Source organism: Pagrus pagrus (assembly GCF_965226575.1).
Source record: "Pagrus pagrus genome assembly, chromosome: 20".
NCBI classification, from domain to species: Eukaryota; Metazoa; Chordata; class Actinopteri; order Spariformes; family Sparidae; genus Pagrus; species Pagrus pagrus.
Window position 1 is genome coordinate 11,252,929 of NC_140207.1, and position 24,425 is coordinate 11,277,353.

General features: G+C 42.3%; 1 protein-coding gene across 4 annotated transcripts in view; it reads right to left on the reverse strand.

Moving 5' to 3' along the window:
* Window positions 1-24,425, reverse strand: part of dnajc13 (DnaJ heat shock protein family (Hsp40) member C13) — a 31,874-nt gene that overhangs the window by 1,603 nt on the left and 5,846 nt on the right. Inside the window, exons 3-57 of one of the 4 annotated variants that reach the window (XM_084340828.1) lie at window positions 21,103-21,178; window positions 19,996-20,145; window positions 19,501-19,542; window positions 19,208-19,408; window positions 18,897-19,103; window positions 18,240-18,335; window positions 17,890-17,981; window positions 17,478-17,644; window positions 17,234-17,313; window positions 16,966-17,135; window positions 16,831-16,863; window positions 15,985-16,084; window positions 15,726-15,833; window positions 15,442-15,597; window positions 15,301-15,357; window positions 14,850-14,971; window positions 14,542-14,617; window positions 14,259-14,354; window positions 14,020-14,160; window positions 12,290-12,307; window positions 11,407-11,489; window positions 11,169-11,322; window positions 10,955-11,058; window positions 10,702-10,861; window positions 10,532-10,594; window positions 10,346-10,447; window positions 10,085-10,189; window positions 8,558-8,760; window positions 8,392-8,476; window positions 8,127-8,281; window positions 7,824-7,869; window positions 7,575-7,729; window positions 7,289-7,490; window positions 7,011-7,126; window positions 6,796-6,874; window positions 6,562-6,697; window positions 6,217-6,401; window positions 6,024-6,098; window positions 5,799-5,918; window positions 5,250-5,645; window positions 5,051-5,164; window positions 4,671-4,787; window positions 3,928-4,105; window positions 3,748-3,839; window positions 3,562-3,661; window positions 3,389-3,463; window positions 3,188-3,300; window positions 2,928-3,097; window positions 2,777-2,819; window positions 2,517-2,690; window positions 2,239-2,418; window positions 1,943-2,083; window positions 1,696-1,839; window positions 1,458-1,557; window positions 1,087-1,191 (exon numbers count right to left, since the gene is read on the reverse strand). In XM_084340828.1, coding sequence (XP_084196954.1) covers window positions 1,136-1,191; window positions 1,458-1,557; window positions 1,696-1,839; window positions 1,943-2,083; window positions 2,239-2,418; window positions 2,517-2,690; window positions 2,777-2,819; window positions 2,928-3,097; window positions 3,188-3,300; window positions 3,389-3,463; window positions 3,562-3,661; window positions 3,748-3,839; window positions 3,928-4,105; window positions 4,671-4,787; window positions 5,051-5,164; window positions 5,250-5,645; window positions 5,799-5,918; window positions 6,024-6,098; window positions 6,217-6,401; window positions 6,562-6,697; window positions 6,796-6,874; window positions 7,011-7,126; window positions 7,289-7,490; window positions 7,575-7,729; window positions 7,824-7,869; window positions 8,127-8,281; window positions 8,392-8,476; window positions 8,558-8,760; window positions 10,085-10,189; window positions 10,346-10,447; window positions 10,532-10,594; window positions 10,702-10,861; window positions 10,955-11,058; window positions 11,169-11,322; window positions 11,407-11,489; window positions 12,290-12,307; window positions 14,020-14,160; window positions 14,259-14,354; window positions 14,542-14,617; window positions 14,850-14,971; window positions 15,301-15,357; window positions 15,442-15,597; window positions 15,726-15,833; window positions 15,985-16,084; window positions 16,831-16,863; window positions 16,966-17,135; window positions 17,234-17,313; window positions 17,478-17,644; window positions 17,890-17,981; window positions 18,240-18,335; window positions 18,897-19,103; window positions 19,208-19,408; window positions 19,501-19,542; window positions 19,996-20,145; window positions 21,103-21,178 — 6,709 coding nt within the window. In that variant the 3' untranslated portion in view covers window positions 1,087-1,135. The remainder of the gene's footprint in view (window positions 1-1,086; window positions 1,192-1,457; window positions 1,558-1,695; window positions 1,840-1,942; window positions 2,084-2,238; window positions 2,419-2,516; window positions 2,691-2,776; window positions 2,820-2,927; window positions 3,098-3,187; window positions 3,301-3,388; window positions 3,464-3,561; window positions 3,662-3,747; window positions 3,840-3,927; window positions 4,106-4,670; window positions 4,788-5,050; window positions 5,165-5,249; window positions 5,646-5,798; window positions 5,919-6,023; window positions 6,099-6,216; window positions 6,402-6,561; window positions 6,698-6,795; window positions 6,875-7,010; window positions 7,127-7,288; window positions 7,491-7,574; window positions 7,730-7,823; window positions 7,870-8,126; window positions 8,282-8,391; window positions 8,477-8,557; window positions 8,761-10,084; window positions 10,190-10,345; window positions 10,448-10,531; window positions 10,595-10,701; window positions 10,862-10,954; window positions 11,059-11,168; window positions 11,323-11,406; window positions 11,490-12,289; window positions 12,308-14,019; window positions 14,161-14,258; window positions 14,355-14,541; window positions 14,618-14,849; window positions 14,972-15,300; window positions 15,358-15,441; window positions 15,598-15,725; window positions 15,834-15,984; window positions 16,085-16,830; window positions 16,864-16,965; window positions 17,136-17,233; window positions 17,314-17,477; window positions 17,645-17,889; window positions 17,982-18,239; window positions 18,336-18,896; window positions 19,104-19,207; window positions 19,409-19,500; window positions 19,543-19,995; window positions 20,146-21,102; window positions 21,179-24,425) is intronic. The other 3 variants (XM_084340827.1, XM_084340829.1, XM_084340830.1) reach the window with 3 other exon arrangements.

Genomic DNA, 24,425 nt, shown 5'->3' on the forward strand with positions numbered 1-24,425 from the left:
AGGAGGTATTTTTTCCCCTGGTCGTTTTCTGCAGGTAACAGTCGAACAACTGTGGAAACTACACTGCAAAACAGAAAGAACCCTCTGATGGAGGAAGCAAAGAAGGCAAAGACACTGAGTGATAGAAAGCGAGGTAAACCATGAGTGAACTGACAGGCACAGTCAATGAAGAGCGCTATGATGTTGATGCGTTCTGAGGTCAAATTGAGATTCTTAGGTTTGTTTTTTTATTTGTTACAGTAGCCTGGCTGCAAGAGGTAGCCTTGTTGCTAATGCTTTCCCTAGGCACATTGTTTATTTGTGCTTTTAAGTACATCCTAAAAAAGAAAACAATACAGATAAAGTTAAACATAAAAGACAACAACCTAGAATACTGCCTTGTGGTTTCATGCCTCCGTATGCCAATCAAGTTGCTGTTCCTGAGTTATGGCATTGAATCTTGGCCTGAATATTTTTCACTGCACATTACGTTGTCACAGGGAAATTGACCTTTGGGATATAAAATGTCTTCACTTCATCATTTTATCCTATTAGACCTTTATCTAAAATGTTGTCATAACTCTTGAGTAATGGCCAAATGTGTTTCATGAGGTCACATCGACGTTTGATCAGCAAAATCTAATCAGTTCATGCTTGAGTCCAAGTGGAAGTTTGTGCCAAATAAAGAAATATCCAAATAGATACAGTTAGAAGTGCTGAGTCAAATATAATACCATTCACTGTATTATACTATAAATGGCCTGTAGTTTCAGTAGCTGCAAGGAGGAAGTACCACTTCCTTGTACTGACGTCTGGGTGGTACTAATAAAATTCCCTTGAACACTGACCTTTCATTTTTAAATCTGACTCTTTATTTCTAAGAAAATCACTTTATATTTTTGTCAACTCCTCCTTTCTCTGTGTTTGAGTGGCTCATGAGGGGATTGTTGTTAATTTGTGAACCTGAAGTGTGTTTAGTGTTAGTGGATGGAGATGAAGGTGACATTATTTTCAGCACTGCGACGATGAAGGGGTGGGAATGGAAAATTAAGTAAAGGGTCAAGATGGAGGTTAAGAGGAAAGGTCAAACGTCAGGTCACAGTCTACCTGCATCAGAACAAGCGAGAGGAGGGCTGCGAGGGCCCAGCTTAGGACTTTAGAGCCCACCTCGCAGTGGGCTGCTGGCGGCCAGGAGAGAAGGAGTGGATACCCCTGAGGAGGAAAATGTGAAGGACAAAGAGGAAGGGTAGGGCAGAGCCAGGAAGTTACAGGAAGTGGAGAGAGAAAGGGTGGCTGGGTTTAAGCACAAGTGAGGAGTCAGCCACAAGGTGGTGTTTAGGATAAAGCAAAGCATTAAGATTTAACAACAGCTCAGAGAAAGGCACTCAAGACTTACCTTTAAAAGACTTATGGAAAAGATTTCAACAGTTTTGATTGTTTAGAAAATGTCAGAGAACACGTTCAAATAAACACTGTACCTGTCAGGTAGCCTGCGGTCTGAGACTCTGAGATGAAAAGGTCATGTTTCTGGTCTTTGAAGGCACTCCACACTGAGGACTTCGCTAGAATCTCGTTCACCTGCAGAGAAGTGATTGTTTAAGAGTTAATAAGATAAATATCCAGTGTGATGTCATTTGGAGCAATTACTCCATTAGCAAATACAAAAAAAGAATACTAATCATCCAATTGTTTTAATTGATTATCATGCTGTCACACCTGTTCTCCGAACTGCAGACTGCGCGTCATGGACTTGAGAGCCTTGACTATCTGGGCCTTTGTGGCTGAAGGGTTATCAAGGGTCTCCAGGCCGATTCCTTCCAGTAGCTTCAGGAGGTATGGAACCAGCTCCACTCTTAGAGCCTGGTCAGTTCATTAACAAAATGCTCGTTAATTTGACATGGTCATCAAACAATAATGATCACCATTAAAAAAACAAAAAACAATAAATGCGACTGGTGTTTACCTGGGCAACCAATTCAGTCTGCTCCTTCTGGAACATGCGGTTGAGAGCTTCACAAGCCAGTCCGGCCATGTCGGCCCGACTTTTCATCCCAGTCATGAGGGGGCCGATTGTTTCCAGAGAAGCCATGGAGCGCACACACAGCTACACAAAACAAGACAGTGTTAACTATTATTTTTAGCTATGTTATTGTTGAATTAGCGTTCACAAATTTACTAAGTAGAACTGGATTCCTTGTTTAAAAACAGCAGAGCGGTGTCAAAACGAGTCCAGGAAGCTATACTCATTTGGTTCCTCACCTCATTTTCTGACAGCACGTGGATGAGGCGGATGGAGCACTTGGGCACGGCGTTGTTCTTGTGGTTGAGTGCTGCCAGGATGCGAGGCAGGTGGCCCAGAGGAGGAACCTGGTCGGCCAGCTGGCTTTGTGTGCTGAACAGACATACTGCTGCCGTGGTAACCGTCTCCAGGGCCTCACCCTGCAGGAGACCGGAGATGTCAGGAAGAGGTGAAAATCGCTGGTGTGACACAAGAGGGTGATTGAAAACAAAACAAATGACGTGTTTCTGTTTCTCACGTTGGGGTTGTTTTTCTCCAGCAGCTCGGTCATGGTCTCCAGGAGGGACACCAGGAACTCTCGAGGCTTGCGTAGCACCCAGCCTGGCTGCGCGATGAAGATACGCAAGAAGACGCCACCGACTTCTACTTCGCCCTGTCCTGCTCCATAAGCCACTGTGAAGTCATCTGGCATCTGAGGATACAAAGAAAGACGTTATTGTCACATTAAATCAAAAACATGTTATATTATTGTAGTGAGTTATATGTTAATGCACTTACTTTCCAGTTCACATCAGGATTATCCTTCTGCTGTTTAAAGTGCCTGCAAAAGTTTAAGAAAGTAAATTAGGTGACGTTGAAGCATCCTAATGGCTGGAATACAATATTTCACACTTGTTAAATAGGGTATCAAATTGGGCTCCTTTCATACTCGAGCATCATCTCCCGGACAGTTGTGGACACTTTCTCCCTTGAGTTGTCGTTCCAGATCAGTTCAGGGTTCTCGTGTGTTCCCTCGAATATGTGCACTGCCGCTTCGGCGTTGTCTCGCATGGCGTCCATGAACACCCCAGGGAGGAAACGTATCAGCGTTAGACGCACCTGGCAAAGAAAATGATGAAGGAGATGAGGAAGTGTGATGTGAGTGCACAAAGACAGGAGTTATTTTGCTTTTTATCCTTCCAGACGGACCTTTGGCCCAACCAGCTTGTCTGAGGTCATCTTGGAGAAGAGCTCTGCAGTCTGCGTGCGGACCTGGGGATGTGTGCAGTTACAGAAGAGGTCGAGCAAGTAGATCAGAGCGCCTGAGGAAGAGATAAATATGAGCATCTAAGAATTTCTATAAATATGGAAGAAAATATCCAGAAAAAACAAAAATAGAGTTAGACTGACCTTTGGCCATAGCCTCTTTAACTATCTTTGTGTTAGAAGTCAGTGCATACAGGGTTTCCAACACAATTTGCCGACCTAAATGATACAAAAAATATGTTTTAGTTCAAAGATACAACACTGCAATAACAACAGCAAATGCAACAAAGTGAGCCAGCGACTTGTTTTCTTCTTACTGGAGGGGAGCGAGTGCAGAAGCAGCAGAAGGTTGGACAACACCAGCGACTCTGCAATGTTGCCAACACATTCTTGGTTTGATGTCACCGTATTCACAACCTGTAGATGAAACCAAAATGACTAAAATGCAGGAACGGACATACTGGAAACAACAACAATTAGATATTAGGACCAAGAAGCTCTACCTCCAACACCAGCTGCTGTACTCTGCCAGCTCCATGAACCCGCAACAAAGAGAAGAGCAGTTTGAAATGTCCGATGCACTCCGACTCCGAACCTACAATGACGCAAAGAGAGGTGCTTTGAAAACAAGCTCAGAAATTTGGACGTCTAAATAAAAAGCTGGAGGAAGTTTCATGTCTCACCAGGGTTGTTCTTGATGACGTTGCGTAGCGCCTCTAAAGCCATCTCAGCGAAGCGGAGCCTCTCAGCGTGCTGCTGGGACTCCACCTTGTTGCTCTGACTCATGGCCAGCAGAGTGTGGAGGTATTGGGCCTGGGAGCCAACATAGTCTAGCAGACTGGCTGCAAATGCTTTGGGGTACTAAAACAGAGGTGATAAAACACATTATAGCATAACAAAGGGTTTTAAGTGCATTTTATACTGATAATAGAGCAACAACGAATAATCAATAAGTTGTAAACTAACACATTAAACAGCGGACTGTTATGATAATTAATTACAAACATTTCCTGGTTTCTTTACTCCTCTACGACAGTAAACTGATTATCTTTAGGTTGTGGAAAAAACAGATATTTGAGGATTTCATCTATGGCTTTGAGAAACACTGATCAACATTTTAATAAACCAGACAACTAATCGATTGATCTGATCTGATTGAGCACAATTGACAGATGAATCGACTGCTTGCAGCTCTATTAAATGATTAACAAAATACTACAAGGAAAATGTGTGTTTTCAGTCAATGCTGCCGCCAATAATCACAGCTATAATAAATATGGCTGTTTGAGAATGGAGTTCTGACCTAATTTATGCTTGAGTGCTTTATTCCATATAAAAACCTTTTGGCAGACAGAAGACTGATGCTAAAGGGTGAACAGTAAAAAAGCTTGCTGTACACTTGATGTAATCTAGTTGTTGTACTCACCTCAAGAGGAAAGGTCGGTTGCTCGTTGTACACCCGCACAAAGATCTCTCCAACTATCAGCTCTTTGCTGTGATCAATGAACACAAACTCTGCACCAAAGCTTTTATCATTTTCTCCCTGAAAAGACACCACAGAGAAGATGCATGAATACTTGATAGTTTATCAATCATTTCTACATACTTATATCAATATATGGCATTTTCATATAAAAACAATTGCATAGACGACCATTTCTATAATATAAACATCAACAGCTACTTAGATCAATCCCACACATGGGTGGACCTGTCTCCACACAACGCTTGTTACGTATTGTTTGTAAGAAAATGTAACAAATGAAGGTTGGAAAAGAAAAAAACATATATCCATAATAATCCTACCCTCTTTATGTTTCCTTCCTGCTGACCCTCCAGGAACTCCAGCAGCTCGGCTCTTGTTCCATTGTTCCAGATCAAGTACGGGTTCTCTGAGTTACTATTCAGCAGCTTCAGGACCTGAAAGAACAGCAGGACATGTGGAGCTCAGCTTGCTGTTGGGATTTATTGATGTATATGCTTTGTATCTACCTTTACAACATACCTCAGCAGGAGTTCCTGTTCCCAGCTTCCTCGAGATGTACGGTGTCAGCATGGCTGCTAAGCTCTTGCGGATGGTGGGGTTCTCAGGAGGTGTTCCCTCAATGCCGTTGGTCTCTGAAACGGGATTGTTCCCGTCTGGTGTGTGTGGCGCCTGGACGTAGCCTCCCAGACGGCTGAGAGCTACCAGACTGAGCTTGGCCAGGCTGTTTGCGACCTCCTGTTGGTTTGTTTCCTGGCTGGCCTGAACGCCGCTCTCCTCCAGGGTGTAGTCGTAGTTGAAGAGGTGTACCAGCAGGTGCCAGAGCACACCAGCATGGTATAGATGGGTCTGTAGGAAGAAATCCACTGCGAAGGAGCTCACGCACTGGACTGCCAGGGCGGCGGTTTTTGGGAGACCCTGAGAAGAGTTGAGGATGAGAAGTGAGAATTAACATTTAAATTAACATTTTGTCCAAATCCTCCAAAAGAGGAAATATTCTTCAGACTCTAAAATGCTGAAAAAAAAGTAAAGATTTATGATTTTTTACTTATAGCAGGCGCAGTTTCTTACCTTTCCATAGAACAAGATGTGACAGAGGTCCCTGATGATGTTTGGCAGTTCAATGATCTTTTCTCTGCATTCCTCAAACTGGGCTGCGACACTGTAGCACTTACAGATGTGCCCGCACACCTGTAGCACAATGAAGTGTTGAAAAGGTGTTTAAGAAATCACTACAAGCATTAAAGTACTCAATTCTGGAGAGAAAGTTGACGACAGGTGAATAAAGATTCTTACCTGTACAGCCATGTCTTCAGGCTTGCTGGATGCAGTTAACACAGCAACACACCGAGAAAGAGCCTCCAGCAACACCTGATCAAAACAATTAATCATTTTTTCAATCACAGTTCTCCATCCACATTTAGACGGATGGCTGTAATCTTTCATGTAGACTGGTTGAGATTTAAGGTTTGCGAAGGTTTTGTTTTACCTCCATGCCGTTGTCGCGGCGCAGCTCCTCTGCATTCAGAGCCGAGCAGTTGACAGTGTGGAAGGCAAGTTCAACGGCAGCTGGAAGGAGAGGAGAGGTCTTGGAGAAGAGCTGATCATCCTCCGTTTCCATTGTGATCGTTTTGATGAGCATTGGGTAACCGGCGTATTTGTAAGGTTCCAGTTCTGTTTGTGGACAAGGAAAACCATATTAGTCAAAGGTTAGCTAGTTCATTTGACCTTTTTAAAATCATTCAGCACTATGAGCCTCAACTTGTTTCTTACTAAATGGATGAAAAACAAAAGGAAGGAAGAGGAATAGCAGAAATGGGTTCCATCTACGTACCTTGTTTGTGTCGGTTGAAGAGGATGCTCTGAGTTTTGAGGATGAGGATGATGTTTTCTGGGTCGGGGCCGTCAAGGATTCGTGCAGACTTTGTACAAAGGAACTCGTAGGCTTTGTTGACTTTCTCAAACATGTCCTGAAAGATAGATAGAAAAGTTGAAATTAAATCCGTGGATTAAGTTATGCTTAAAGCTCTTACGCACATATCACGACACTAATGACCGTAATACCTACCCTGCCTTCAGGGTTCTTGTCAGGATGGTACTTCTGTGCCAGTCTGAAATAAGCCTTCCTGATTTTACTTTCCTCGTGCCTGAAGAGAAACATGCCAACATTTCTTGAGTCCTACTGTCCAATTCTGCATTACTCAACATTTAATCCCACCCACTTACACGTACTCCAAGTTTATTGCTACCACTCAGACGAATAACAACTCAAAAGCCACTTACTGCCCCTGTCCTAGGGGGAGGTTGAGGACTTCGTAGGCGTCATCTACAGACATGGAGGGAGGCTTTTTCTCCACCTCTCTCTTCCAGGCTTCAAGAGTATCTTTTAGCAGCTTCACCTGCAGGGATAACGGTGGGTAAATATTAGAAGAAGATACAGTCATATTGTTGGTTAGGTTTCTTGAAAAACTAATTAAGAAAGTGTTAAAAGAAAAGAAGCCTTTCCTAGAAAATAGGACACTGATAAGGAGCTACAAGGGGAAAAAAAACAAGAAACATACAGGTTCTCGTATGGGCCAGTTGGGGAAGCGGGTGGTGTCGCACAGATGTCTGAGGTAGTAGATGTTGCAGAAGAGCTCGTTGTCCAGCTGAGGGAAGCTGATCACGGGGATGGGGCAGTACTGGTAGAGGGCCCGCGTGTTGCTCTGCAGTCTGGGGCTGAAGTCAGCTACATGAGCAGCTATCTTCTCGATCATCATCCGCCTGAAAGTGAAAGTGTAAACATAATCTATTGAAATTTCTATAAAACAAATGGCTTTCACACTAATTAGACATGCTAATATCTACCTCATCTCGCTGCTCCAAATGGCCTCAGGCGTGTCAAATTCTCCAAGGAATATCTCTGAGATGCGCTCGGCCTCGTAGTTCTCCAGGTAACACACCATGGCCTCAGGCAGCACTGGACCCAGAACGCTGCGCTGCACTATATCCTGACCCTTAGACTGGGGAGAAGGCACAACAGATTCATTTTTTTAAAAGATGTTGAATTGATAAGACACAATTTGTCGTAAAGGGGGGGAAAAAAATCCACTTTACCTCCTCTGATTTGAAGGCTTGTTTCAGATGTGTGTACTTCAGGAACCTAAAGAAAACAAAAGAGTCTCAGAGGTTATTATCAAGATATATTGACATTATTCTAAAGCCATTTTCTTGAAGCTAATCAAGTTAACACAAGTAATTCTATGTTGGAATAATTACTAATATGTAGAACAAGTCAGTGAGTTTCTAGTCAGTCTGTTGCTTGTCTGAAGTCAGTCATCAAGACAATAAAAGTAAATATTTCTGGGGGGAATTTCAGCATGTTTGGATGTTGATATGCTATTTGTTGTGTGTCTTCACCTTGCCACAGGAAGCACGTTGGAGCCAGTGTACATCATGATGAAGAAGAACACCCCAGTTAAATAGAGGCGCTGCAGATTTGGGTTGTCCTGCATCACCAGGTACAGCACGTTAGCTACCTTTTCCACCAGGATGGGGTCAAAGGTCAACAGCAGCTGGAGTGGACAAAGAAAAAGCAGGTCAATTTACTTACTTCAGCATATCAGCAAACTAGATATGACATGAAAATATGGACCAAAAATACAGATTTAGATTGTGCAAATACCTGAACAATGTGGGGGAGACAAGCGTTGTCACTGATCATCCTCTTGATCTTGGGTAAAGGACGGATAATGGCATTATCTTGGTCCCTGAGTGAAAAGCAAATAAACACGTTATGAATGGAGGTGGAGGAGACGTACAACCACAGAGGTATTTTCTGCTACACTCACCTGCTGGGGTAGTAGGAGCACATGGTGATGAGCATGTTAAGGATTAGTGTAGCCAGGTCGGACTCGTTCATCACTGCTTGTCCAGTGGCCAAGAGGCACCATTTTAGCTGGGGGATGGCCTGCAGGGGACGCCAGCCGTCCATTCCTTGAGCCCAGCAGCGCGTCTTTGCCGTCAGGACGCCTGTGCTCCAAAACTCCTGCATCTGGAGAAGAAATGCAAAAACACAAGTGGTAAGAAGGGGTGGCTGCTGCAAAAGAAAGTATAAATCAAGAATAACTGTACAAAATAAAATGCGGCAACTGTAAGAAACAAACAAAAATGAAAAAAATAAAAAGACAGATTTAAATTCATTGGCAAACTTATATTCCACTAATTTTCCCAATATGACAGTCTTGCATATTTTGATAGGGGTCATGTTAACAGCATATTCCGTTTCTGAATTAGTCTTTATTTTTGATTTATGATTAATACATGCAAAATATGTTATTATTCAGGTTATAGCAGCACTCTTTAAACATGTATTCAGCGCATTCAGAATATGCATCTTAATGCCTCTTGCCTGTTTACGGACAGCTCTGTGCATTGCCTAGGGCTGGAGTAGAGATGCATGCCCATAGAAAAGCCCAGATTTCTGGTCGGAAGGAGGAACAGAGGTATTACACCTCAATAGGCATAGGCTGATTATCAGCCTGGCCGATTATTGGGGCCCATAATCAGCATTTTATCAATTATTGGTATTGTTTTTTTGTTTGTTTTGTCAAAAGCCAATAAAATAAATACATTTTAAAATGTGTGTCTTTGGCTGTGATGGAGCATCCTCTTTCTGTCTGTGGTCTAAACTCTGTGGGCTCATTCAGTGTCCCGCCCACAACACTATCTGATTGGTAAGAAGTCACATGTAGTAGCCTATCAACACTCAATGATCTGAATCAGCAAAGTAACTAGTAACTAATGTTATCAAATAAACGTAGAGTAGAAGTATAAAGTTAAAGAAACTGGAAATACTCAAGTAAAGTATCTCAATATTGTACTCAAATACTTGAGTAAATTGTACTTAGTTACATTCTATCACTGGTTATTCGAAATAGTGACACTAAGATATCGCAAATATTGGTTATTGGTCCCCATGATTACCAATATTCGGTGCTGGCCCTGAAAAAAATCATCTTGGTGAGTCCCTACTTCATTCATTATGTAGGGTTTTGGGGGTATGCAAAAAATATTGCAACATTGACCTTTTTCAAGAAGGCGGTTGAATGAATGAAAGAGGGAGGTTGTGTTCTTTATTCTGAGTTTGCACAGCTCCCCAACTGGGAGAATGAACTAATGTCTCCTCTAGATAACATCAAACTACATTACCTGACCATTTGCACCACATCACATAAGTAAAAATAACAATCACGACCTGTACAACAAAGATATTATTAGATTTATCAGTAATATATTACGTTAAGTTGTTCTTACCGGGCAAAATTATTACATTTAACCCAATTTGTTAAATTGGACATTTTAAAATGATAACCTACCTCCTCAAAACTGAAAGGTCCTCTTCGCTCCTTGTCTGCGTTTCCAAAGTACCACTCCTTCTCACTCTCCCTCTTCATGTCTGGCGCTGCCTCCAGCACGTTGCTCTGTGGAAGATAACAAGACCTCTGTTTGACACTCCAGAGAGATGAATTAAAGCTTCAAACTACGGTCAAGGTTGAATTAAACCTCAGTGGTGGCTCACAGAGAATTACAACATCAGCAGATATATAGTGCTCTTCTTTTCATACAATATAACTCACCTGCAGGGGCACAGTAGCTCTACTGGTGTGCAAATGGGCCAAGGTGAGCAGATCCACCAATATACGCACTCCATTTGAGTCCATCACCTCCTTCACGTTTTTCTGCAGAGCAGAAGATGAAATCAAGACAGAGGGTTAGAGAAGGAGGTTAAATGAACAGGCAAGTCTGTTGATTTGACAGCTTACCTTGTTGAGGATGAGTTTGTTGAGGAAGAGGATGAGTCTGTCTCTTTCCAGTTTGTCTGTGCACTGTAAACGCAAAAGAGCATTTTGGATTTCAGGATAAATTATAAAGACATGAAAACACTTCCATTGCTGTATATATATTAGCTCTCCCAGTGACAGTCTGTACTCACTCTGTCCAGCATGCCCACAATATATTTTGTGTCTGTGAAGGGGCCAATCTCCTCGCAGCACTTTCCATAGACTATAGCAAGCGCCTGCAGGCACAGGCACTTCATCGTAACTTTGGGTGTAAGCAAAAAGCGATGGTAGAGTTCGTTGAAGAACTCGTATCTGACAAGAAAGAGAGGGAAAAGCATTCACTTTGGACTCAGTGCAGAGTGATAGCATCAGTGCAGTCTGTTGGGGGGGGTTTTGCAGTCTTACGATCTCTTGATGGCGTTTGATTCTTCGTTTTCATCCTCCTCAAGCAGCAGACGCAAGTAGTAATCCCCGATCTTTATCTCATCCGAAAGGCACTCGTATTTCACCTGCAAACAAGAGCACAGAAATAACCCTGTATTTATCTGTGGGATTTACTGAGGTATCACGGTCTGGCTTAAAACTCTTGTGTAAGATCCAGATAGCAGTGAACACAAACCTCAAACTCCTGGTGATTCCAGGAGATGACGGTGGCACTGCCGAGCTCACGGTCCACGCTGAAGGCCCGCATCTCCCCCTCCAGAGCATCCCGCAGCTCCTCCCTCGTCTTCAGGTTCCAGATGAGGTTGGACCGAGCGTGGTCGAGCTGGAATCTTGAGAAGACAAAGGAGCAAGTCAGGACGGCGGGCTGAAGAAATGGTTTTCTGTTATACGTGTAAAAGGATGGAAAAAGCAACCTGTAGTAGAAAAGCTCCCAGTTGACTTCAATCTTTATCCTCTGCCGCCTCTTCCTCAGGATGACAGGCTTTTGGTTTGGGTTCTGAAAACGAAACAAAAGACGTAATAATTTAAATGAGTGTATCATCAACCACATCATTTAACATTTGTCCTTTTTCAGCTTATGGCATAAAGAGAGTTTGGAGGTTAAAATGGCGACAACATGAGTAAGGTTTCACACAAACAAGAACAACAGAAATGAAATGAAAGGAACCAACGTGTATGACAATGTAACATAAAATGTTTTTCAGAAGGGAGAAAGTCAGTTTTTAGAAACAAGACCAAAAAAACAAAAACATGTCGCCATCGCACCAACATAGAAAATAAAGTTATGACACACAAAAACCAAGATGGGATCCCAACATTGAGTGTGTTCTGTAATTCTAGCAAGGCGAGACAGATCTTTGCAGAGAGACCACTTTACATGCCATGTGAAGCATTATGTGCTTTGCGTAATCATTATGGCCAATTTCCTGCATAAACAAAACTGGTGTGAGCAACGCAAAATATTGTTCCAGGCTACTTGGCAAAGGTCCTTCTGTTTATGGTAATTAAACTCTTAACTGTGGTCATTATTTATTTATGACAAAACACTACAGGTACTCTGAACATATCCTCTATTGACAGCAGGACATGGTCAGTCTTGTTCAGATCAATGCTTTGATTGTCTACTGTGTTATTATTACTTGAAGCCACATGCAGAAATCCTTTGTAGACAGGTCTTTGCCTGGCTGAATTTAAAAAACACACTCAATATGTCACATGAAGGTGGAAATATGGTTTGGTGAGAGAAGGAGGATGGAAAGAAAACCAGCATGGATCCCATTGGTGAGTCCTACTTACCAGGTTATTTCTGTCCTGCTGCATTGTTTGACAGCAGAGAAACCACACAAGACAAGGGGAGGGTGGGGCAGAGACAACACAGAGAGGTTATTGTTCCTCGGATCAAACAGAGGTGAATCGAAACAAAAAGGGTCACTAGACTAGATCATACTAAACTATCTGTCACTAACTTGTTCAGATTCATTAGCAGCTACCATGCTAACAACAAATATACTTTGAGCATGTGGTGCAAACCGGAAAGGATGGATGTGATTAGGGGAAATTCAGTGAAAGCAAGCCAATCAAAACACGTAGTTGATCAGCCATTTTGCAGGATACGAAATGATGAGAGAGAGAGGAGAGAAGGAAAAGGTGACATTCAGGTGAAGTCAGTGTTAAGGTTATTTGAAAGCAGATTTGATTTCACTTAGGTGGAAACATCAAACGCAGCAGTTTTATTAAACAGTCTAGATGCCGACAATACCAACCTCAACCCTCCCACACAGGTTCACTAAAAACACCTTACCTGCAATTATGACATGTAGTGCAAACATGTCATCTAGTCTACATTCTAACTAGGGTTGGGCCTGTGTAAATATTTTAAAACTGGTTTGATATTAAGCCATATTCAAGATACCAGACCGGACCAGTACGTGTCACACCATAAAACCAACCAAACACAGAGCTAAATGTGGAAGTGCCAATGTTGAATGACAGTAAAGCAGTCAAACAGCATTTTTTGCTACATGTTTCAGTGGAGAGTGAACCCAGGGCAACTCGAAACACAGAATGAAACTTATTCCCCCTGGGCTTAGGTTAACCCTAGGTTAATAGTTTGTGTGTGAAAAGGGGCTAGGTTATCCCATCTCTTAGCCTGCATATTCATAGCCCTGGGCTACAAATAAGCAGTGTTAAAACCCCTAATGAGCTCAACAAGTTCCTGAAAAGTTTGACAATAAAATCCTTGTTAAGAAATGAAAGGTTTCTGTCCTCTGAAATGCTAGAGGGCTTTTAATTTGAAACAGATACAGGGAGTGTTGAGTTTGTATTAAGAGTCTAATGAAGCAACTTCAACTGGGCAAACAGGGGCAGCTCCAATGGGACTTCATACTTAAGTAATGTGGCTCATAATATATACACCACAACTTGTTTCAGATGAGAGTTCTCTCTTGTAGATGTCTGTTGGAGTATAGCAGCCCTAATCAGCTATCCTGGGGCTCCTGCTAACTAAAATCACTTTAAGGTTTAAGCTCATAAACCAGATCTAACCAGCAAAACCAGAAACATACCCAACACTTATCATAACAGAGATATTCTTTAAAACAAAAGGTGACCTTTGAATTTAAATAACCCTTGGTTGCACTAAGACACACCTGTAATGGAAAACGTTTGTCATAACTGAAGGGGGGAAAAAAAAGCATGTTAAATATTTTAGAAAATGCAGACAAGCAGTCTGAATAGCAACTATGCGGCGCACAGAAAAATCAAATGCGATTGCATCTTGACATGTGCTGTTTCCCCAAGGTCAGGCAGCATCAGAGCAGACACTGCTCTTCATGCAAAATAACAGCAGCAGCTGAAAAGAGAGTGAGTTTGCCTCTGGTTACTGCAGCACTGGTCAGCAGCAGCAGCAGGGGGAGCAGATAGAGACACCTGAGCACACAGTCAGCAGCAGCAGCAGCAGCAGCTTATCTGATAGATAACAGGTAGATCAGCCCCTCAGCCCTTTTGTAAATAAAGATAATCCTCACCTCCTTCTGGGCAATTCCCATTTTATCTCTCCAGTGCATCAACACTATATCGGCCTTCTCCTTGGCAAACTTTTCCACCTCTTTGGCTGCTTTGCCTGCTATCCGCTGCCACTCGGGGACCTTGTTTCTGTTTAGCTGGTCCTGTGGGAATATAAATATAACACAAACGTTACAGATGACAAAAAAGTCTTATTGAGCTTTTTGTTTCCTTTGTATATGTGATATATTTGTCCACATACCGTGGCGATTTTCAAGTTGTCACGGATGTGCATTCTATCCACATCTTTCTCCGGGACTGCATCAGGACTGTCCAGGTACGCCAGCAGGCCTGTTGGCTGAGAGCGCACAAGACAAAGTGAGATGGGTAAAGATTTAAACAGGGTGTCTCAGCTGCCAGAGAAAAGCTTTGGCTTACATCCTGGAGTACTTCTCTTGTATCGCCATTATTATACTAATAGTTTCTGCCATGAACATTGGACGGGTATCAAATCTTTGTGTAAAGGGCAGAATCTGTAGCCTTACCAGTATCCTCTTCAGGAGGTTCATGGCAACAGGGTTCTCTGCCGTCCACAGGCCAACAAGGTGACGACTCAGCTGCCTGATAAAGAAAAATCAGATAAGCAGCTGAGCCATTTTTTTCTTGTTTATATACCGAAGCAACTGTGAAGCTTTTTCTACCGTTACATGCAATGAGTGATTCTCTGGGTAAGAGTATGAGTGAAGTATGTACATTTTGAATACAGAGAATTCACTGGAAGCTGCAGCTGGAACCAACAAACCCAAATTACTAAAAAACGATGTGTGAGTGTGTGGATTTATTGAGGTTGGACCTGTTGGTAAGCATCCGCTGGTCCGAGCTGATGGTGAACAAAGAAGTGTGCAGGTGCCTTGGAAGAGCCCCTTCACTCAAGGCCAGCTCCTGCATCTTAGTGGCTATTTCCTTGTCTCCCTCCTAAATGTAAACAACAGTGGTTGGTTATCATCATAAAGCATGAGCACCAGAGGTGGGACCTAGTCATTGTTTTAGGAGGCAAGAACAAAGTCCTAAACTGGGAGTTTTGAGTCCTAGCCAAGTCATAATGTACACTTCTTCACCAAGTGGAATATCACTTTAATAACTACTGAATACTGAATATTTTCAAGTCAAATGGCTCTAGTGAAGTCTCAAATCATTGGTTTTAAAGTGCAAGTCAAGTAGCAAGTCACACTCTGATGAACACTAAAGACAACCATCATTATATTATATACACTGTTAGCCACCAAACACACAGAAAGGCTTACCTCAATAATGGCCTTCATCACCAGACCTGCTCCCTTTACAATCGCCATGGAGGGATGCTGGAGATAAAGACAACTTGATTCAATGCACAAGCATCTACTGAATTTATACCGCTCACATTACTGACAGGGTATTGCAAATACCTGGAAGAGTTTGAACAGTGTGCGACCGTTGGAGGCAACCATCTCAAGCAGCATGTCAAACTGCTGCCCCTCTGTGGTTTCACTGTAGGGGGCGCAGAGGGCAAACGTTAAGAAGTCCAGTAAGGAGCTGATGACCAAAGCTCCTGTTCCATGGTCCTGAAAAACAAAGAGAATGACAGCTCAGATTTTGGAAATAGAAAAATGATGACATCCAACTTCCAAATCTCCTCATTCTTCTAAGCTCAGGCTGCATTGAAGATTGCTGACAAGCCGAGGAAATTTACCACGTTCGTGATGAATTTTTCAAGGAGGTTTTCCAGGAACTTCTTGGAGGACAGCAGAGAGGCCTTGTTCAGCTGTTCCTGCCTCAGGTCGTAGTCATCGTGCATCGGCTGCAGAGAAACATGAGAGAAAATGTCAACAGCAAGATTTCAGTGAGTGGCGTTTTCACCCAAAATCCTAACTTGGATGTATTAAAAAAGAAAAATGGCTGACATTTATGCATGCATCTGATTGATGTCCAGATATTTAGGTGATACTTACACACATAAGGGCACAGAGCATGTCTACAGCAGCATGTGTCACACCGTTGTTGTTCCGTTTTAAAGCTTTTACCGTCTTTACTCCCAACTTTTCCCTGAATCTGTGACACACAAACACACATTCCCCGACTTACCAACACCAATAAAACGAACATGACTTGAAAAAGTTGAGACACAAAAACAAGAGATTATAAACCAAACAAATACTGTATTATTCAAAAGAGGTCTGGGGTTGGATACACAAAGAATTCATTGCTTCAGATGTGGCTTGTTGATTCTTTGTTCACAAACTGTCACGTCCTCCACTGAACTACTAAGCATAACAGCATAAAAGAGGTTTTTCTTACTAAACCATTCATGAATTTATAGTGATCTGTCCCTTGAAGTTGTGTGAGGGGAAACACCAAGCCACTCTAGCGATGAATCTTTCAGGAAAACCAATCATGGCTCATTTGCTTCACAGGAACAAATAATAAACAGTAAATACAGTTCCTCTCATACATCTCAGTGACCCGGAGAGATCACTAGGTTCTTTGATACTGTGATGTACAGAAATGTAAAGGATAGGATGGGCAAAGAGGATAGTGTGAGAGAGCTGGCAGCACAAAAATAAGGCATGAGAGGATGAGACGGTGAGAGCGGAAGGTCAAGACAAATCGAGGCAGACAGCTCGACTGAGCGACATAACCTCCTGTCTGAAGTGCCGTCTAAAAGCCTGAGATGAAAGCAGAGCAGAGATAAAAGAGGAGAAGGTTGATCAACAGACAGCTGAGAGAGACTCTGGAGAAGAACAAGAGGGAAAGAGGCAGGCAAAAGGGCGGACTGAGATGTATGGATTCATATTTACGTTGCATCTGTGACTCCAGACCCTTGACCAGACCTTGGAATGACAGAGCATGCCTGTTACCAGCAGCTCAACAAAAAATATACTTTAAAGAAATAAAATCAGGGAGGTAAAGTGAGATAACTGCTGCATTCTTACTTAGGCAGCTGTGTGAAAGCCTGGAAGCCAGCCTTGGAGGCCACCAGGCGGCGGATGGCCTGGAAATGGCTCTCCAGCTCGGCGTTAAGAGCTGGCAGCTCTGCCTCCTGGGATAAAAGAGCCAGGATGGCGTTGTTGATGAGCTTCTCTTTGTTCTCAGAGAAAAGACCCTGAAGAGAAAACAGAGAGAGAAAGACAGTGAAATGAGTGCGAATCGTGCTCAGGCAGATGAATGGACATTACTCACACAGGACTTGAACACACTCACATCTTGGGTTACTGCATGCAGCACTCCACTGTAGGATATGTTGGCGTTGAATCTGAACACTGCATCTGCAAAGTTGCCATCTGATAAAGGAAGAAGGGGTGGAACAATTAAACAAACACAACTAAATTGCATACTACTGTCACAACTATCAAAATGAAAATCTACATCTAAACCAGCCTGACCGTATAACATAAAATCGAAATCATGTGAATGAATCTCACAAAATCAAAGGGCTTGAACTCACTCGGAGGTGCCGCCAGGAATTTGAGATGCAAGCTCTCCACCTCCTCGTCCACGGGCATGCTCAACAGGCCCCATCTTTGCCCTCGCTGCGTGGGGGCCATCTTGACACACACATCCCTGTTACCTGATGCACGGACTCCATCGAGGAGGCTGGCTAACAGGGAGTCCCTGCGGACGCACACAAACAGGCTCAACTAAATGCATTACAAACGATTTGTGTTTAGAGAGTGAACGGCGAGCACATAGTTACAGGAAAGAGTTTCGCAGCAGACCACATGCACACAGGCAAATTACTCATCTTGTAATTACAGTAAACAGTACTGAAAAACGTCAAGCAGGCGGGGCCAAAAATACAAACACTTTACAAAACCCACGGAGCCATAAAGATAAATGTATGCATTACATCTGTGTACCTTTCTGTGGAGGAGAACTTCCTGATCTGACCTCTGATGAATTCAACAGTAAACACCTGAGGGTTGTCAACATCACAGATGAGGGCAAATACCTGAAGGGGCATGAGACAGGACAAGAGTGAGAAAAAAAGATGGAGGGAGGGGAGAGTTTACTCATATCCCGAGTGCTTTCATCCAAGCTGTTAACTCGCAGTGATGCAATTCATACATAATGAAACGATGACAGGTAGTTCAATTAACATTAATCTTCAAAAGGAGTGCAACACAGGGAGAACAAAATGGTTTTCAGCGTTAACATTTCAGCCTGAAATTTTAATGACTTGATGTCGCTGTAGTGTCTTAGCGCTCACCTCTCCGAAGGGTTTGATGGTGACTATATTGTATGAAGCCGGGTCTCTCTCCACTAGACATGTCTCTGTCAGGGCCAGTATACGTTTAACAGGCTCCTAAGGAAAGAATGCAAAAATCAGTCAGTTATTAGTCATAGTCATAAGACTAACAAAACTGATTGAAGTTACCATCATTACCAGTTCAGTTTATCACCATAACATACATGCATCTTTTCCATGAGAACACCAGATCCTGTTTGACAATTTACTAATGTTCAGTGTCATGGTATACTTTGTTTTTTTTATATATAGAAGTAGGGAGAATTATAATGAGAATCAGAATAAAAAAGACTGGTTGGTTACTTGGCTTTTTGAAAAACAGCCCATACTGTTTAGAAAGTTTAGAGTCATGATTTTCGGATGCTTTTGACCAGTGGACCTCTCCATAATACTTACATTTGGATAATTTTACAGTATGAAGGGCGTTTAAAGGATCTACAGCAGTTGAATGTTAGGTAAGTGTTAGAAACATATCGAACGAGCAAATTATACTGCTGCATATGTTTTCGAGTGGACGCCCCCTTAGCAATCTGTTAAGGGCGTCGTGGTGAGTCCCTGGATCTCACTTTGAGAACCAAACAGCTCTGAGAGGAACAAGGAGAGGCAGAGTGTTCTCACCGGGTGTCGAGGGGTGATCTTCTGCACCACAAACTCAGCCAGTGAAGTGATGCTCTCGTCTGAGCTGTACTTCCCCAACCTGTCTGTCACAAAATCCTCAAAGGTCAGGGCGTCCTTCCTCAGTCGTAGTGTGATGCCAATGAAGTTCCCCGCGTGCTCTATGGCGCTGCGGATTATATCATCTCGATGCTCCGAGGCAAACAGATGCTGAGGGAAAGAGGCGATGGGAAGATAGAGGGGAAAAACGTCCTAATTTTGTTCCAACACATAACAACATGTAGCACACACACAAACTTCCTATGAATGCATACCAGCCTGCTGAAGCCGCCATAAAGGATGCAGAATCCTCCCTGGTAATCAGAGACCTCCACGAAGCCTTCTACGTTACGGTAGTCGTAGGAACACACCACCCGGTTGGTGTGCGGGTCGATCTGGTCGATGCCGCCCGGTGTCACCTCTAAACTCACGGCCTTTCTTGTGTCACTCCAGTGGTGCTTGTAGCAGTTGTAACGCTGTTCAGCACACATGTTACAACATTTTTGTCTCACCACAGTGGTAAATAAACTTAATTAGATCATTTTTATTGACAGATTTTAGTACTTACCCTGCCCGTTATCTTTCCCTCTGAAAACTCTGTTCTGAATCTCTGTGAAGGAGGAAAAACAAAGACATAAAGGTACATAGCTTGCTGTAAATCATCACTGTGTGACTTATATGAAGTATTGTCTTCACTGCAAAATTACAAATATATTTAATGAGCTCTGTGGGGAAATATCTATCCTTATTGCTGTATCTAAACACCTCAGCACGATGACTTTATTGCATCACAGCAACATACCATCTGCTGCCACACATTTTTGATGAGCAGCTACAGTGAGTCAAACGACTGGAGATTTGCAAGCGCTGCATTCCCAAACAGTGCATCGTACATTACGTGACTTTCCTGTGGCTTTTTTTCTTTTGTAGATAACACAGCAAAATGTGCAGCTATGACACAACTGCGAAGCATGGAAAAAGACCACTTCTGAGCCCCTTCTGATAAATATGTTCATGGAGGTCTGTTTAGTCATCGTGAGGTAATGCAGCTGTTTGTCCTCACCAGTGCTTCTGTGAGCAGCTCTGTCCGGTGCTCTGTCGAGAACTTGAGCGTTTCGGACTTCTTGCCACTGCCTTTGCGGAATGTGAGGTTGAACTCTGTTCCCTGACCTTTTCCTACTGGACCGATACCACAGATATCTCCATAAGGCCACTGGTACCACCGACAGCAACAACACAGAAGCAAACACATTGTTAGAGTCACACACAAAAAGTTCAAACATATAAAAAGGACGCTATGAAACCACTTTTCTTTGAATCACCTTTATTAAGTGTTTGAGCAGTTTTTAAACATTTAATAAATGGGAAAATGCAAAATCTCAAACTTGTGCCAGAGAATGTTTTTTAGCGTTTTTGACTTAGAAATTGCTTGATTAATTTACCTCAATAATGCCAACTTATTTTCTGTTGATAAACTAATCAATGAATTGACCACAGTAATTATTTACGTTCATTTCTTAGTATAGTATATTCTCTGGAAAGTTATTGAATAACTGGTTACTTATGGCTAACCCATCTAATCAAATATGTCACAAATAAAAGGTACATTTGTGACATTGCAGCACAAATAAAAGATTCAGCACTGCCATAAAGCCGACCTGCTTATTGATGGCTAAATATAACTGAAGTCTAAAGGGATAGCTAGCCTTGTATATGGCAAATGTATATGTAATAAAATAAAACAGTCTTCATTAGAGAACTTGTAGTTGCTGATGTATAATGTACAGTAAAATGTCTTTACAACTATATCAAAGGGGGGGACTTTAAGTAAAGTCGTTATTCCTTTTAAACAACCATGACCGTTGTCTTGACTGAGACGCTCATGTCTAATGTGTATTGATTCTATTTGTTTCATGTTTAATCTGTGCAAAGACACGCTGTTGCATGTCGACTGCACAGCTGAAAGCTTAGCGTATTTAAAGGCTGAGCACAAGAAGACAAAAATACTGTGTTTCAGTTTTTAGCGAAGGATCAGTGTGCTTCGAATGGATTTTCAATAGTCACATGGATCACATCCCACAAGCACCTGCGAGGCACTGATAGCTACAGCGAAGCGGAGCTTCCTGAATGATACTGGAGTTCCTCTATAACAGGCTGCACACACACTGACCTGATTTGTTACTTCTAGCGTGGTTGGGTTGTATGTGGTGATGCCATGCGTCCCCACTGAGAAGACTCGCTTGTACCTGGAACAAAGAGATGAGTCAGAAAGGCATCAGCGACACCTACAACAGCACGAACAGTCACATAAAATAAGCAGTGAATACAGAGGCTGAATGTGCGGTGGCTTTTCCAACGTGGGAGATAGCTGAAGCGAAGCTATCAGATCCAGTTCGCCTTTATAACTCTGAAAACTCTATGAACTTCCGAACTTTAGATTTCAAATTTGCAGAATATATCTTATCACGTAAAGGTCCGTTACGTCAGCTGGGTGGCAGGGTGATGTGAGAGGGAAAGGGCCATTTGCGCGCCCATTGCCGCCCTCTGAAAGCTAATGATGATGAGTCAACAACAGGGGACATCACTGGGGCTCAATTAACTGATGATATCATCGTGTACAGACATTTTTATGAGGCGACGGCTGAGATAAGGCACAAACTGAGGGAAAAATGATGAGAAAAGATCACTCACTTTCACTTTCAAAGCTGCATTTAGAGACCGCTAGCTGGGCTGAAAGTGATAATTATGCAGCCTTAACTGCAGCTGTGATTTCTTTATATCAACCTATTAGACACAACCTTTTCTATTAGGAAATCTGCTATTCTATATCATTTATTGCATTAGATCTCTCAGCAATTTCTTGTATGTTAGTAGTTCTGAGTCACTCTTCTTTTCTGAAACAACTAACACCAATTCATCGGAACTGATGTGAGCGTGGGGCTTCCTCACATCATAGGAAGGAAGTGTGAAATTCAATTTTTCTGCATATTACGCTGAGTGAATGTGTGAGTGCGCGAGCAGGCAAGCACGTCCGCTTGATCACTGAGTGGTTTGCCAGCAGTCAGTAGTTGGTGACTGATTTGAAAATGGGTCATTTGAGGGTTTCTTTGGTGAGAATTAGGTTTAAGCAGGCGGTATGTTAAAGTGTTAAATGCGAGGGTTTATTTGTATCTGGTATACATGTGTTTAACCATGTACAACATGTTATTTTGGCACCTCAATAGCACTGAACATGCTGACTTGGCTCCTTTCTTTCTTGCACATCCTCATTAGGTCTGTATACCAATAAGAGTTCAAGTGACGGGCTACTTCTAGCTAAAACAGCAGAGTAAAAGGAAGTCAAGTTGAGAGGTTACTTCCACATAACGGATTCATACTTGTGTACAGAGTAAATGACGAACATAAACAGACAGGACGTGGCAGCGGCCTGAGGCAGGGCCGAAGTAAAATATTAGGTCAAAGCTCGTCCCACAGTCAGTATCCTTCCTTCTCAACAATTACACAAATGTCCAGTACTTTTTGTGTGCTTTCCCTCTCTCTCTTCACACTGGAGTTTTCTTTTCCACTTTTCTTTTATTTCATAATCTCACAAAGTCTCAGACCAAGACTCTGTCCTGATTCTCAGGGTGCTGTCTGTCCACACATGTTGACCTTGATGTTAAGAGGCTGGCTTGACTGGGTGTCAGCACAAATGTAGTTAATTATTCATTTCCTGTGGGCTGACTTCTTTTTTTTTTTTTTCTTAATTCTATCTTGATGCACAGCAGGCAATATCCAACCCTCCGTGGCCAGGGTGTGTGAGTAAGGCGGACATGAATCACATTTTTACTGTACGTTTGTGACAACACCGAATGCTCGATAACAAAGCCAGTCACTATAAGATTTTGAGGAAATTTGATATACTTGTCATCATTTTGTGAGTTTGTGTTGTAAAGTACTCACAGTCACTATCTGTTTGGTTTGAGCAGCTAATAACCAATTACTCGCTTTTCCATTCATACTATATTCAATAATCTAACCGTAAAGATACATAAAGAAATCATGCGTAACAGCATTGAAGATAAAATGAAAGATGACTACAAACAGGCTGATTTTCTGACTGAAGCATTCTAATTACAGTATACATAGTAAGGCATTAAACGCCTCTCTAGCCAACTCCATAACCAAGTGATGCAGTTTGAAGTACAGAGGAAGAGCTGGAGTTTTGTCTACAGACACTGAAGCCAAAGTTGACTGCTGAGAAATTGAGATTACAGTGATCCGGGAGAGTAAATTAGTATATTTATTGTAATATGTTGAGACCGCAGGAATTTAAACAATCCTACACGTGAGTTGCATGTTTTGACTTATCTGCGACAAATCCTTGGACATCACTGCTGACTATTTTACAACTCGTGCTGCTGTGGTTCACATTTCCATTCATACAAAGATATGAAAATCAACCATGCAGAGGCTTGAAACTACTGATGTTCCATGTTGATTTCCATACAGGACAGGACTTAACAGAACCATAACTATCATGATAGGAGAAAATCAGAGGTTACTCTTCCTTCAGTTGTACTGTATGACACGTCTTCACAGCTTTTCCTTCCACTTCCAGAGTTTCATAATAAATCGCATTAAGCAACTTCCTGTATCTGACTAAACCGTCCTTATAACTGCCTCTCCTCTTTAAAACCAATTTCTCACAAAGAAGGCTGAACTGAAGATTTGTCCAACAACATAAAAAGCTAGGACAACACTACATTATCCCCTAAACAAACACTGGATTTTAGAGCTGCAAAGAGTGGTGGAAGAATGTGAGCAACAGACCCACAACGATGGGAACAACTGACTGAAAATGCTGTTAGTAGACAGTTCAACAACATCACATGTACTGGGAGGTAAAACTGCCAGTGAAACATAAAGCATGAGCATCTGTAGCAGCAAGGCTTGCTTATTGATGGAGGAACAACACAGAGACAAATGAAGGCATTCAAAAAAGATTCAAAGGAGAATGTGATTTGCATCGTCATGCTCTAAAAATGTCGAGATGTTCTGTGTTTGACCCCTGAAATGACACAGAAAACTCTGAGATAATCAATCCCAGTCAAAAATCATGTAAATGTTCTTCATTAGGACCACACAGAGACAAATCTAATAAAGTAGGAGTCACAAGACTTGAATTAAACATGATCATGAGCACAGGGAGAGGGGAATACCTCAGTTGTAACACTTCAGCAACACTACAACAGTTGAGGTTTGCTGTGATTTTAGTCTGTCAGACATGCAGTGATTTTTAAAAATGTTATTATGTCACAATGTAATCTGAAACACTCAGAAACACTTGTTTTAGACATGCAAGAAGGAAACCAGACAGAATAGAGGAAACTACAAAGCAGCACCACATCACCGTGGCTGTTTTTGTTAACCTTCAACTCCCTGCACAACAGATGACCCATATTCATCCTGCCGGCTGACCACTCTTCAATAAAGTCTTGTTCTCAGAAATTT